This window comes from Formica exsecta, unplaced genomic scaffold (genome assembly GCF_003651465.1).
Source record: "Formica exsecta isolate Colony F162 unplaced genomic scaffold, ASM365146v1 scaffold20, whole genome shotgun sequence".
Lineage (NCBI taxonomy): Eukaryota > Metazoa > Arthropoda > Insecta > Hymenoptera > Formicidae > Formica > Formica exsecta.
This window is the reverse complement of record NW_021849298.1, coordinates 822137-838142: the sequence shown is the minus strand read 5'-3', so window position 1 is coordinate 838142 and position 16006 is coordinate 822137. Positions and strand designations below refer to the sequence as shown.

At 35.8% G+C, this 16006-nt stretch overlaps 1 protein-coding gene across 1 annotated transcript in view; it reads right to left on the bottom strand.

The window, feature by feature from the left end:
- Nucleotides 1-237: 237 nt before the first annotated feature.
- LOC115234566 (anosmin-1) overlaps nt 238-16006 on the bottom strand; it is a 21562-nt gene continuing 5793 nt past the window's right edge. Inside the window, exons 3-8 of the mRNA XM_029805740.1 lie at nt 4003-4195; nt 3241-3579; nt 1501-1697; nt 1025-1169; nt 695-906; nt 238-478 (exon numbers count right to left, since the gene is read on the bottom strand). Of these exons, the coding sequence (XP_029661600.1) occupies nt 251-478; nt 695-906; nt 1025-1169; nt 1501-1697; nt 3241-3579; nt 4003-4195 (1314 nt within the window). The 3' untranslated portion in view covers nt 238-250. The remainder of the gene's footprint in view (nt 479-694; nt 907-1024; nt 1170-1500; nt 1698-3240; nt 3580-4002; nt 4196-16006) is intronic.

Sequence of the window (16006 nt, the reverse complement as noted above, 5' to 3'; positions counted from 1 at the left end):
ATGCTTTCTCTCTTCGAGTTTTACTTCGAACAAATTACTTCAAACATTTTAACATCGAAGAGTTTTTGCAATATTCCATTATTGGATACAATTAATGTGTAACTCTTTTTTTTTATTAACCATAAAAAATTAAATTAAGTAGCTATAATAATATTCATAATCTCCATGAAGATTATTATTAGGATATTCATATATTATGAATATTACAATTACAGTTTGTTTATCTGCCCTACATATGCAGCCAGCAAATTTATATCACAAATAGACCGGAGAACTGCCTTCTTGATCTGGATGATTTCTTACATCGTCCTGCCTTCCGCCACGAATACTTTTGCCGCTTCTGATCGCCCTGACATCCGGTCGCGAAAAATTCTATACTGGTTCCATGATCGTCGCTCTCGCCGTTTTTCAATATGTTTCGCACAGTTGCGCTGTACATACAATCGTTTCGAAGTTGTCGTAGATCATAATACGATGTCTGAAATTATTAATAATAATAAATGAAAAATTAAAATTTTTCATTTTTCGGTTAATTTATATTTATTATTTTGTTTACATACCGGTGATACACATTTATGTAATTCGAAATCAAACTTAATACTTGATTTTGTGCGCTTTTTGCGGAGATAAAAATGATTGCAATAAATGTTTCCTGTGAGAATACAAGACAGAAGAAACTATAAGATCGTTGTACCTGAACTGTTTTCCAAGCAACAAATTTCCGTCGTTCCGAGCCTTTCTCGCGTGAGCACGACTCCTCTTGCCACGTGACATTATATGTGCCGACATCGCCGCTCGTCGGCCAAACTAAACGCGCCTTGACTTCTCCGCACTGACAGTTCATGCGACGCACGTGGAGGCCGGCCTGGGTTCGCTCGCACCTGCGAGAACGTCTCCCGACGTCGGCTTCAATGAAAGGTCACCGCTTTCGTTGGTTATCCCAACTACACTGGACTTAGAAGGGAGACTGAGGGGAGGACTGATGAGCTTATCGCATCGAAGATGAGTCAGTTTGATACCTTACCGTATGCCATATAATCTGTGCTGTTGAAGACCTTGGATGCCTTGCGCGACGTCAGACGCCGTCCACCGTATACCGCCACCGCCTGCACTTGCAGGAAATACTGACACTTGAGCTCCAGATTCTTCAGTTCATAGCATGTCTTGTCCTGAAAAACGCGCACGGAAATTTTAATTACGTCGAAACAACGTAAAGATTATCGGTAAAATTTCGAGCGTTTAGAGTCAAAGTGGATCACGTTCGTAAATCACTTCACGTTTTATGAAGCTTATATCGCTTTAAAATATGAATCTTATAAATTTTATCCGCTCAAACTCTCTATTTAGAACATTTGAACATTTTTATAGAGCGACAATTGATTATTTTCAACCATATATTTTTATTTAATTATTTAACACAATATTAGTCTCTAGGTTTTTTTTTTATCATAAATAAGACGATCATTAAAATAAATTTTTCTGATCCGCTAATAAGCTTACTTTAAGAATCGTCTTGTGGTAGACGAGAATGGAATCGTTCGTTGGCCCATGAATGAGTCTGCTCCAAAAGACTTTGTAGAACGATATCGGCACATCCGATGCCGGTTTAATCCATTGTAGGTTAATTCGCAGCTTCCCACCGACGAGACGCGCATTAGATAAGGTCAAGTTTTGTGGTTCCTTCGGATTTCGCGGCTCTGCAACGATCGAAATGCCGTACTAAGATAATTGCTTTTTAGTGTATAGTATTAATTTAATTTCAAAATTGACAATCTTTTTATAGCGTAAAATAATATTTCTTTTTCATTTCATTCTTTAACTCTTTATTTGTTTGTATAATAGTTACATATCTAAAATATAATAAGAGCAGTAAAAAGAATGAATTGAGAGAGAGAAAGAAAGAAAGAGAGAGAGAGAGAAACTGTCGTTACTATACTATTCATTTAGGGAGAGAAAAAATCTTTTTTTTTTTTTTAATAATCCAAGGAAATAACAATTAAAGGAAATTTTGTACGTCAAGGGAATTTCAAGAAATAAATGATAGATGAAATAATAAAAGAAATGTCCTGGCTTAACTGATGTGGAATGATAACCGCCAGGATATTTGATTTTTATCTGTGACTTTTTAGCTACTTTGAAACAACTTGAACACTTAATCCGGTTTTGCATGATCGGTTGATGCGTTCGTCATACTAATTATCATTTGATTTTTATAGATCGAACCTGTTTGGCATGATTGCGATGGAAACGGAAAATTTATATGAAAATGTATTAACAATCCGTTTGAGAGAGACACCCGCTCAAAATAATAGTTGACACTTTAATTTATATTTATGCTGCTTAATTAATAATTAAATTATTAGACTCGCACATGATTACGATTATCTTTCTTTGTCGAATCCTACAATCGCACTCGCGACCTTTCAATGTTTATTCTCATGTTGGCCATTGATCTGTGAAATTTAATTTGCGTGCGAGAGGCCAACGGTAAGCAATACTTACCGTGGCGATTTGCGCAAGCGATTAACATGACTCTGGAACTTTTCGCTGCGGGTTAATGACCAGAATTCCCAGTTAACAAACAAATACAAACGTATTCACAAGTAAATTTTCTTCGGCGAAGCGTGTCGACCTTGCGTGAGAAACGAGTTGTTCTACGAGTTCGTACAATCAACGATAATAGCTCTAGCCTTCCATAACATCCTTAAATTATTGTTCCCTTGTGTCAATCAATTTACAATGCCGAAATGATTAACGAAGTGTTTTACGAATACTTGATATTGATTTAAACCGTCAATAAAATGTACATTTTTATTTAATGATATATGTATATAATGGCTAATAAATTAGAATGTAAAAATTTACGACATTTAGAAGTTCAATCCGATATTTTTTTTCTGGTAATAATTTCTGGTTTTATATACATATGTACTTCTTATATTATATATTTTTAATATTAGTTATAATGTTATAATATGTATAACTGTATATGGATATAATATATATAATATATTATACTTATATATAAATGCTCTTGGCATTTTCTAAAAATTTTCTCTTCAAGTTATATGTCAGTTTTTTGTAAAGAAACTTATTTTTCTTTCCAAAATAATACTCTTTTATTTCTTAAATTATTCACAAGAATCACTTTTTTCAGTTTGAACGTTTCACTCAATACGATAAACAATTGCGAATAGTTGACTATACAGATTTACTCTTATTGTCTTTAAATATACGTACCTTTTGTTTTAAAGGGTCTGGAGGGTTGCGAATACCCACGCGATCCATTTCCATTGACGGCTGCCACACGGAATTGATACCAGTGTCCCGTCTTTAACCGACCTCGAAGAGTCGCGTGCGGCTTCGTCGATACGTGACAAACGATCCAGGAACTTAGCCTGGACTCCAAATATCTAGGACCGACAAGATGACGCTGCTCCACTAGATACCGAACCGCGTCATTATCGTTCTCGTTGACAGATACATTGCTGACTCCCGGCCTGCCGTTACGCCACGTCAGAAGCACCAGGTTTCTCTTCTGTTGTTGTATCTGTAGATTCTCCGGCACAGCTGGTAGATCTAATTTAAATTAAATATTATGATTCAAATAAGCTCATGGCAGAGGCTTACGGTAAGCGATTTATTAAAATCTAATCTCTAACAATCTATTTCAGCTGCGAAATCTTTGATCAATTTTCTTGTAGCAAAAATATCGACGTAAATCATTATTGTTGCTAATTAAATTTGTCATTTATCATTAATATTTTTATAATTAATTATTAAATTACATATGTTAAAGTGGAGTCCACTTGAAGTAAAAGTTAAAAAATAATAATATAGCATTTTGTATAATTTATATTTTTAAAATTTTGTTTCTTAAAACTTTTGTAGCTTTATAATTTTCATTTATAATGTAAAAATTAGCCAAAGTGCAAATAAGAAAGGAGTCTGATTGACACAAGACGTCTTGTCTCAAGACACTGATTACGCTGTTACATTCACCGTTTCGACTGTCCAGACCGACAGGATGCATGCACGTGATACCGCAATCGTGGGAGCAACACTTGGCCAAATCCGGACAACGGGAGTCATCGACGCAGGCGACCAAGCAGGCGGCTTCGAAGGGCGTCATTGACGTTCTCTCGGGGCAATAACCGGGTTTCGTATAATTCGACGCCAGGCAATTTTCCACGCACTACAACACAATGATAAAACACGAGAAAAGATTTATGAAATTTAACATTTATTTTTAATATATTTTTTGGCTTCTTATCATTAGGAGAAATATACTAGTAAACAAAATGAACATTTTTATATATAAATATAATCATTGTTTCAAAATCACTTGATGGTTAAATATGCAATAATATTAATACACCAATATTCAATTACTAATTGAATTGAACTAATTGAATTAATTGAATTGAACAATATTCAATTACTAATATTTAATAATTGGTATTCATATAGTTAGGAAAACATATTTCATGAAAAAATATTTCTCTGTTCTCTTGTAGAAGAAAATTATACACGTTAGATTCGTATGTTTTGACTACTTTGCGACATCCGGAGATCGTCGAAATCTAATGACAAACACTTATCAAATTAGCAACGCTTATAATTAATTAAACATGTTTGTCTTGTAATACGCGTAGCAGCGATAAGTGATCCAGTTTTTGCATCACGCAACATGACGATATTTTCATCGCCATCTTCATCACCGGAAGTGTAAGTCGAGATGCGGATGCAATGTCGATGGTGCAGTGTAAAAACGTTTACGACGCGAAAGAAGCTGCTGCTTGAGTTCTCATCCTTACGCTTTAATACTAATAAATGCACTCTGCTATGAATTGAGAGCTATCAATATTTTTATATTGACGATTTAATAAGAAAAGAATTGAAGTTAAAATCGATTCAATAATTATAAATCTATCGCAGTTATAAAATTTGAAGCAGTCAACAAAATTGGTGTATTGTAATTCTATTACAATGCTGAAATATTTTTAAGACAAAAAATATTATGAATTTTAAGATTCTGCGATTTAAAAATATTTGAAAAATTTTGTAAAAATTTTATCCCGTCTAAATCATTATAAGTCTAAAAATGTTACTTTTCCAATCTCGTACCATCATTTGGTTCAATGGTTCGTGTAAAAGGCTGTTACTTCACCGCTCATTCCGCGGGCGTGTTTATCAAGGTCGACTCGAACTTCACCGCATGCCGTCTTAATCGGAGCACTTTTGATCTGCTCCATTCGCGATCCGATCCAATCCCGTCGATACCGAAAAAGATACGGTCAATTGCCGGAAAAAAATAAAAATACAACAAATTGCCGCCGATATCGAGTTCTCCCGCGATTGAGAGCTTCCCTGCCATTTTTGTGAAAGCCAATCCTCGCTACATAGTTACGAAACTGCCGCTTCTCGATTCCGTTCCGATGCGAAATGCGAGTTCGGGTCCTTTAAACGATCCCCGAGGCATATTCCTGATCGTCAGGATGAAGGTGCCTATTCATATATATTTCAACTTAATGCGCGTTCGAATTGGCGCGCGCTGCCGTGTTTTTATCCCGTCATTATTTTCGTACAATGTAGACGCGAGAGAGAACCGGCCCGATGAAGTCGATCGAAAAAATTCAACATATCAGATAAGCACCGACGGCGCAGTAAGATGCATGATTATAAGCGTATATGGAGCCTCGCAAAGTACGAGTTAAGTTTAATAGCGCGAGACTCGGGGCAAATTTTCAAAGTCTTGTTATAAAGTAATCGTGTACCGTATCAAATTTTCAAATCGCGACACACTTTGTTAGCTTCTAAATACACGTGCCGACGTTGCCGAAGATAGAATCGTTAATCGTTGTTTATTATCAAAACGCAATACACGTTTTGCGCTTCATTTCGCAGAGCCATGTCGGATGCTGGTCGTTTTATGATCTGCTGTCGTGACACGCGCGCATGTAACTATCGATGGCCCATAAAGAATCTCTCTATGCAGGGAAACGCGTTATTCTCGCTGCAAATGAGCGTACTTGACGAGAATGTTACGTGACATCTTACGCCATCAAATTTTGTGACATGTAATCAACACATTATTGATGGTCATTTTAGACAACCAATAAAACTAATTCTATATGACTTCTCACAGCATATCACATATATTACGTTTGTTAACCTAAATAAGCAAATAATAAATTCTAAGAAATAAGATTTCGAGTAAATGCTATAAAATAGCATGCGAAAGATTTATAACACCGTATAAATAACTTCTTTATAATTCACATGCAAATAAAATATAGCCTAAGTACTGTTTAAATACATTAAAAAAGGGCGATATTGTCAATGATAACCATATGGTTTATTATGGTTTATTTATTGCACTTTGCGTTAATGTAATATAAGCAAAAGATTTTGTGTAAAGATGGAAAAAAAGAGAAACGCGTACATCATATATTTAAAAAAATAACTAAGAAAGTAAAATGACAAAAAATTTATATGAAATGTCAAAAATTTTAACAGTGTCATTTAAAATTTAAAGCATGAAAAATATTATGTAATTATTCGAGAAAAAATAGAAGAAGAACTTTTTTCATCTTTCATTTTTTCCCTTTGAAACGATCCGTTTTAGTCATGATTAGTACTATGACATATACGTTGTGATATTAAGTATCCTAGAAATTTAGAGGACAACCTACACAGCTGAGTCCTGCCGCGGGACCGATGAGATTTTCAATCGCGGACCCTTCCCGGAGGAGGCGCAGAAGAAGCTTTTCTGCGGCCTAACAACGAGAGCGTGTACTTGTTATCACGCTGCTGCGACCGCGATATATATCATTGCAACAGTCGGGGAAACTGGTTCACTTACTTATTGGCCTACTTTTTACAGAGGAAAGCGAGCACTTCGAGCCGAGCCGAGCTTAGCGGAATAGAACGGATCCGCGACGTCCTCGTCGATCGACGAGAGTGCTCACTCGAGGCCATTGACCAGCTCAATAAAGTTCACCGATTTTCACGAGGATCGCATCTCGTCTGTAGCATCGCGCTCGACATTGTTCGTGAAATCATACGTACTCATGATACTTTTGTATTACAGAATCTACTCTCTTTTCCTGGGAGATTCCCCCGAACTAGCTTCCGAGAATTTGCGCCGGACGTTCCGCAGAATAAAATTGCGCGTTTGCAATCCAAGAGATTACGTTTACAATTTTGTTTTAAAAAGACACAATTTTTTCTTCTATTCTCTACACCAAAAAAAAAAACTAAAAGAACATTTGATTAAACATTCTCAAAAGTATTTCGACAAATTTTGTGTCCAGGAAATTCTTTAAAAAAAATTAGATAAAAAAAATATTAGATACATAAACACATTGTTTTTTTATATACATATGTATATGTACGGTATTTTATTTAATGTATCACTTGTCATTTACAAATTAACTACCAAATATGATACTAGACAAAACTCTAAGATAAATCCAATTATACTAATATCTTAGATAATTTTAGTAGATAATTTTGTAGCAAACTAATATTTTAGATGAGATTTTAGAATCATGCATTATGCATATATTTACGACGTACATGGTAATACATAATACCTTTCTTTCTCTCTCGATTACACTTTCCGCAAAAATGCAAACGCATGCTATTAATAACACAGATTAATAACTCTGCTTCCGCATTTCATTAATGGTCGAGATTTGTTGCAAGTTAAACAGAAATATTACATCTCAGTATCTTTGTGGACTTTATTGCTATTTATCATCAAGTTGTCTTACATCAAACACTGCATAATTTTGAGAAAAGAAAAGTATCTAATTTTGAATATTAAAAATGTACTGTAATTTTAGAGTTTTCTTATAATTTTTCTTATATCTTTTCAATATTATAACACGATTTTAATTTATCTTTAAGATCTCGGTTCTTTTTGTAAATTATTTTATAAGCAAGAGTGTAAATTATGTAAAATTTTAGATACAGAACATTGCAACAGAACGGATAAAATTATAAAATACGTAATACTTTGGAGTTATCATAGATCTCTATATATCGCAGATCTCTATATATAGATCTCTGTGTATGCAATAATACTGCAAGAAAGTTTAATTTAAAGGTTCTATTTATCATTGACAGGAATTCCATTCTCTAGTAAAGTAACGCCTGCGTGTGATTAGGTGATATCAGATAATATAAAGAGCAACAAAGAAGGCGTACTATTATGCAGGCTGCTACGTAATAAATACCATTGATATTGTTACGAAATAGGACACTGGTTATTTTTCAAGGATTACTATATCATTCCACTATATTCGTAATTTATATATATAAATCAATAAGATAAAACAGTGAATATCACACGTTTTTTTACTCACTCTTAATTATAATCGATAATATTACAAAAAGATTATTTTCTAAAATAAATTCCTAATAAATTTTATCTTTGACTTCTTTATTATCTTTTCTTTTAATTGTAACGCATTTACTGTAAGCATTTTTTAAATAGATATTTCTACATTTTTACATCTGTACGAATAGCCTGGATAATAGATGAAAATTAAAATTTATATATAGATATATATATATATAAATTAAGCTTTGTGGAAGAAACAGATATTAATGTGAAAATCATTTTTGGACACAAAATTCAAGTTTTAAATATAGAATACAATCTAAAAAGCTGAAGGTATCCCGTCGCAATTTTCTCTGCCACGCTTTTTTCGATACGCATTAAAAGAAGTAAGTGAACGATCGACTGTTTCGCAATGCTCGCATCGCGAGTGATAATCGCCTTCAGGACATAAAAGGGTGAAAAGAGCAAACCGAAGTGAGCGAACAGCGAGATCTGATGAAGCGTCGTCACGATCGAAGAATTAACTTCGCCGATGCACGCCGAGATCATCGAGTGATATCCGAGGCGATCGCGCGGATCAAAGTATACAAGAAGGCTAATGAAGTTCACCAGATCTTGCTCTTCTCTCTCTCTCTCTCTCTTTCTCTCTCTCTTGCCCTTCACATCGATCGAGCCAAAAACGCGCAAGGGTCGATCTGTTCCAGTCGAGAGCTTCTTCGTGAAGATCGAAGCGCGCGGCCGTCGTGAAGTGATCGCAAAGATTAGGGTATGGCAGGAGACTAATGTAGTCCGCTGCAAAGATCGGCGATAATGTCGATCGACAATACTGAAAAATCATGCAAGCCGATCGTTGCTCTTTCTTTCTCCTTTTCCACCGCGGCCCCTCTCTTTCTCTCTCTCTCTCTCTCTCTTTTCATTTTTTCTCCCTTTCTTCTCTCTCACTCTCTCTTTCTCTTTTTCTCTCGCATCGGTAGGCTACCCCAATTAAAGACTTCGCGGTTTGAAGTATTCATTAAGATCGGTATAGTCGAGGCGGCCTTCGATCGAAGTTCATGGCGAGAATTGGCTGACCGCCGATCGCCGTCGTTAAGAAAATTATATTGCCCATTGGCGTTTTGCCAGTGTCGTTTTCTTCTCGCTTCTTCTTCATCTTCTTCTTTCTCCTGCACTTCGCTTCTTCCCACTTATTCTTTTCTCAGCGACGACACCGATAATTAACAATCGAAAGGGCGCCGCGTACGGGACTTGCATTTGATCGGCGAACGGTGGAGTTCCCAGTGGAGTCCTCCGCGATATAACGAACGCGCTAACGAAGTTGATTGTTATAACGGCGGGGGTTTATCTTTTTTCATCAACATATTAAAGGACGCCGCCGCATTGAGATACCGAGGAATTCATGCTCGCTTATTAAACGTTACTTCCAAAATGAAGTTTCGCAATGACAATCACGCTAATGAAGTTAATTGTAATAACAGCAAGCGCATCTCTTCTCTCTCTCTCTTTCTCCGATTTCTTTAATATTCTTATAACATGCGTGCAGAAAGTTACCAACGGAATTTCGCTTTGACGGTCGCGCTAACAAAATTAATTATAATATATGCTAATTAGTTTTTTCACTTTTTTATATTGTTGAATAATCAATGATTAATATCCGATAAGATGCCGTGTGATTCATATCGTAGAATTTACATTTGCCTATCTTTATTAGCTTCTAAATACACGTGCCGACGTTGCCGAAGATAGAATCGTTAATCGTTGTTTATTATCAAAACGCAATACACGTTTTGCGCTTCATTTCGCAGAGCCATGTCGGATGCTGGTCGTTTTATGATCTGCTGTCGTGACACGCGCGCATGTAACTATCGATGGCCCATAAAGAATCTCTCTATGCAGGGAAACGCGTTATTCTCGCTGCAAATGAGCGTACTTGACGAGAATGTTACGTGACATCTTACGCCATCAAATTTTGTGACATGTAATCAACACATTATTGATGGTCATTTTAGACAACCAATAAAACTAATTCTATATGACTTCTCACAGCATATCACATATATTACGTTTGTTAACCTAAATAAGCAAATAATAAATTCTAAGAAATAAGATTTCGAGTAAATGCTATAAAATAGCATGCGAAAGATTTATAACACCGTATAAATAACTTCTTTATAATTCACATGCAAATAAAATATAGCCTAAGTACTGTTTAAATACATTAAAAAAGGGCGATATTGTCAATGATGACCATATGGTTTATTATGATTTATTTATTGCACTTTGCGTTAATGTAATATAAGCAAAAGATTTTGTGTAAAGATGGAAAAAAAGAGAAACGCGTACATCATATATTTAAAAAAATAACTAAGAAAGTTAAATGACAAAAAATTTATATGAAATGTCAAAAATTTTAACAGTGTCATTTAAAATTTAAAGCATGCAAAATATTATGTAATTATTCGAGAAAAAATAGAAGAAGAACTTTTTTCATCTTTCATTTTTTCCCTTTGAAACGATCCGTTTTAGTCATGATTAGTACTATGACATATACGTTGTGATATTAAGTATCCTAGAAATTTAGAGGACAACCTACACAGCTGAGTCCTGCCGCGGGACCGATGAGATTTTCAATCGCGGACCCTTCCCGGAGGAGGCGCAGAAGAAGCTTTTCTGCGGCCTAACAACGAGAGCGTGTACTTGTTATCACGCTGCTGCGACCGCGATATATATCATTGCAACAGTCGGGGAAACTGGTTCACTTACTTATTGGCCTACTTTTTACAGAGGAAAGCGAGCACTTCGAGCCGAGCCGAGCTTAGCGGAATAGAACGGATCCGCGACGTCCTCGTCGATCGACGAGAGTGCTCACTCGAGGCCATTGACCAGCTCAATAAAGTTCACCGATTTTCACGAGGATCGCATCTCGTCTGTAGCATCGCGCTCGACATTGTTCGTGAAATCATACGTACTCATGATACTTTTGTATTACAGAATCTACTCTCTTTTCCTGGGAGATTCCCCCGAACTAGCTTCCGAGAATTTGCGCCGGACGTTCCGCAGAATAAAATTGCGCGTTTGCAATCCAAGAGATTACGTTTACAATTTTGTTTTAAAAAGACACAATTTTTTCTTCTATTCTCTACACCAAAAAAAAAAACTAAAAGAACATTTGATTAAACATTCTCAAAAGTATTTCGACAAATTTTGTGTCCAGGAAATTCTTTAAAAAAAATTAGATAAAAAAAATATTAGATACATAAACACATTGTTTTTTTATATACATATGTATATGTACGGTATTTTATTTAATGTATCACTTGTCATTTACAAATTAACTACCAAATATGATACTAGACAAAACTCTAAGATAAATCCAATTATACTAATATCTTAGATAATTTTAGTAGATAATTTTGTAGCAAACTAATATTTTAGATGAGATTTTAGAATCATGCATTATGCATATATTTACGACGTACATGGTAATACATAATACCTTTCTTTCTCTCTCGATTACACTTTCCGCAAAAATGCAAACGCATGCTATTAATAACACAGATTAATAACTCTGCTTCCGCATTTCATTAATGGTCGAGATTTGTTGCAAGTTAAACAGAAATATTACATCTCAGTATCTTTGTGGACTTTATTGCTATTTATCATCAAGTTGTCTTACATCAAACACTGCATAATTTTGAGAAAAGAAAAGTATCTAATTTTGAATATTAAAAATGTACTGTAATTTTAGAGTTTTCTTATAATTTTTCTTATATCTTTTCAATATTATAACACGATTTTAATTTATCTTTAAGATCTCGGTTCTTTTTGTAAATTATTTTATAAGCAAGAGTGTAAATTATGTAAAATTTTAGATACAGAACATTGCAACAGAACGGATAAAATTATAAAATACGTAATACTTTGGAGTTATCATAGATCTCTATATATCGCAGATCTCTATATATAGATCTCTGTGTATGCAATAATACTGCAAGAAAGTTTAATTTAAAGGTTCTATTTATCATTGACAGGAATTCCATTCTCTAGTAAAGTAACGCCTGCGTGTGATTAGGTGATATCAGATAATATAAAGAGCAACAAAGAAGGCGTACTATTATGCAGGCTGCTACGTAATAAATACCATTGATATTGTTACGAAATAGGACACTGGTTATTTTTCAAGGATTACTATATCATTCCACTATATTCGTAATTTATATATATAAATCAATAAGATAAAACAGTGAATATCACACGTTTTTTTACTCACTCTTAATTATAATCGATAATATTACAAAAAGATTATTTTCTAAAATAAATTCCTAATAAATTTTATCTTTGACTTCTTTATTATCTTTTCTTTTAATTGTAACGCATTTACTGTAAGCATTTTTTAAATAGATATTTCTACATTTTTACATCTGTACGAATAGCCTGGATAATAGATGAAAATTAAAATTTATATATAGATATATATATATATAAATTAAGCTTTGTGGAAGAAACAGATATTAATGTGAAAATCATTTTTGGACACAAAATTCAAGTTTTAAATATAGAATACAATCTAAAAAGCTGAAGGTATCCCGTCGCAATTTTCTCTGCCACGCTTTTTTCGATACGCATTAAAAGAAGTAAGTGAACGATCGACTGTTTCGCAATGCTCGCATCGCGAGTGATAATCGCCTTCAGGACATAAAAGGGTGAAAAGAGCAAACCGAAGTGAGCGAACAGCGAGATCTGATGAAGCGTCGTCACGATCGAAGAATTAACTTCGCCGATGCACGCCGAGATCATCGAGTGATATCCGAGGCGATCGCGCGGATCAAAGTATACAAGAAGGCTAATGAAGTTCACCAGATCTTGCTCTTCTCTCTCTCTCTCTCTCTTTCTCTCTCTCTCTTGCCCTTCACATCGATCGAGCCAAAGACGCGCAAGGGTCGATCTGTTCCAGTCGAGAGCTTCTTCGTGAAGATCGAAGCGCGCGGCCGTCGTGAAGTGATCGCAAAGATTAGGGTATGGCAGGAGACTAATGTAGTCCGCTGCAAAGATCGGCGATAATGTCGATCGACAATACTGAAAAATCATGCAAGCCGATCGTTGCTCTTTCTTTCTCCTTTTCCACCGCGGCCCCTCTCTTTCTCTCTCTCTCTCTCTCTCTTTTCATTTTTTCTCCCTTTCTTCTCTCTCACTCTCTCTTTCTCTTTTTCTCTCGCATCGGTAGGCTACCCCAATTAAAGACTTCGCGGTTTGAAGTATTCATTAAGATCGGTATAGTCGAGGCGGCCTTCGATCGAAGTTCATGGCGAGAATTGGCTGACCGCCGATCGCCGTCGTTAAGAAAATTATATTGCCCATTGGCGTTTTGCCAGTGTCGTTTTCTTCTCGCTTCTTCTTCATCTTCTTCTTTCTCCTGCACTTCGCTTCTTCCCACTTATTCTTTTCTCAGCGACGACACCGATAATTAACAATCGAAAGGGCGCCGCGTACGGGACTTGCATTTGATCGGCGAACGGTGGAGTTCCCAGTGGAGTCCTCCGCGATATAACGAACGCGCTAACGAAGTCGATTGTTATAACGGCGGGGGTTTATCTTTTTTCATCAACATATTAAAGGACGCCGCCGCATTGAGATACCGAGGAATTCATGCTCGCTTATTAAACGTTACTTCCAAAATGAAGTTTCGCAATGACAATCACGCTAATGAAGTTAATTGTAATAACAGCAAGCGCATCTCTTCTCTCTCTCTCTTTCTCCGATTTCTTTAATATTCTTATAACATGCGTGCAGAAAGTTACCAACGGAATTTCGCTTTGACGGTCGCGCTAACAAAATTAATTATAATATATGCTAATTAGTTTTTTCACTTTTTTATATTGTTGAATAATCAATGATTAATATCCGATAAGATGCCGTGTGATTCATATCGTAGAATTTACATTTGCCTATCTTTACGTTCTTAATTTCCTAACGAAGTTCAACGGCCACTATTACGTCAGCTAATTATAGTAACAGTGAGCAATATTAAAAGAATGCGGAAGGTTATATAACATAGGCAGCGCAAAGATAAAAATGTGACGTGATTAATTTGATAGAACATATTCGATTAGAATGGCGAGAGATGAATACTTTATAAATATACTTCACACACATCCAATGGCGTAAAAATATACAAATATGCAAACTAACATGAGCAAAAAAAGACAGAATTACTTTTATAAATTAAAAAAAATACTAGTCTTATATAAAATAGAAATTGCCCAGTTCAAAGTTTATTCTAAAAATAATTGGAAAAGTAATGGTTAATCTATTAAATTGGCACATTAAATGCTGCGCTTTACTTTCACCAAGGAAATTAAAGTTACCAAGATAGTTTATACCGATCTATCGTCGATCAATAATTGCATATAAGATTGAATCGAGGAGATGGTAAAGGTTCAGCATTAAAATGAAAGGTAATAATTCACGAGTTTACTTTCATACAAAGTCTCCTCGTCTCTATAACAAATCTTATAAATTATCTCATTTTTGTACTCAATCTCTTTCATAATTATAATATATTTCGCTAATTTTAATATTTATTTGCAGCAGGCATCTATCGGTGTCGATCGGAAGCACGAAAGAATTAATTTCTTCGTCAAGGACGATCGGGATCGAAGGCAGAAACGAAGTTGGGAAAACGAAGAGTCTCATTCACCGCTCGCGAAATTCTCGAAGCGCGCCGCGGATACGTACAATCGAATGCCATTGGGAAGATTGATTGTCGGTGCTTCGGGATAGGAACCTGTTTTCGATAATGTCGGAAGATACGTTTCTAGTGCGCTATAGGCGCGCATCCGGACTTGGTGCGTTGCCGCTCGCGCGCGCAACCCTTTTATAGGCCATTACTTCGGGACTTTATTGTCGGCCGCTAGTCAGAGCTCGGGGGCTATCTCTTCGTCATTTCTCCTCATCCACCCTGCCCATCGACTCTCGGAATCATTTCGGGCTCGTAATGACGTGTGTATACATGCCGGCGAAAAAGAAACAGCAATAATGCGCGATGAGATTGCCGGTGAGTTACTGGTAAAACAATGAGTGTTATTGCTCGTATTCTTTCATATCATTATCGGCCCCCGATGCCAATTAAAATGTTTTATCTTCTCGTTTATTGTTAGTAAATACGCTTTATTTTCATTTATGATATGCAAACGGATAGCCTCAGAAACGCGAGATGCTGTTGCAGAAATTAGAAGGATTCGATTCACAAGCCTGTATTCAATGATGCAGAAATTGAGAGACACCTTACTATTTTGAAACGAAGAACACAATAAATGAAAATAATGTCAATATATTTATTTTTCTTGTTAAAACATCGAGAAAAACCGTAAAAAAACCGAGGAGAAAGTTATAATGTCAACTGCGATTACAGCGGTTAGATAATGCTTTCCATTCGCCGAGAAACACGCGTTTTTGGGAACTGCAAGTTTTCTTTTGGCCCAAGATGGCCCAAATAAGGTATTATCGATCCGCCGTTGTTGACCGCCGAATTAGCATATCGTTCGAGTCAAGTCCCACGGCCGATGGCACGGCATGCCTCATAAATCGTCTAGCGTGACGATGATTCAAGTGGGCGCGGACTCAGGGACGCTCGGGATTCGCATAACTAATTACACACGA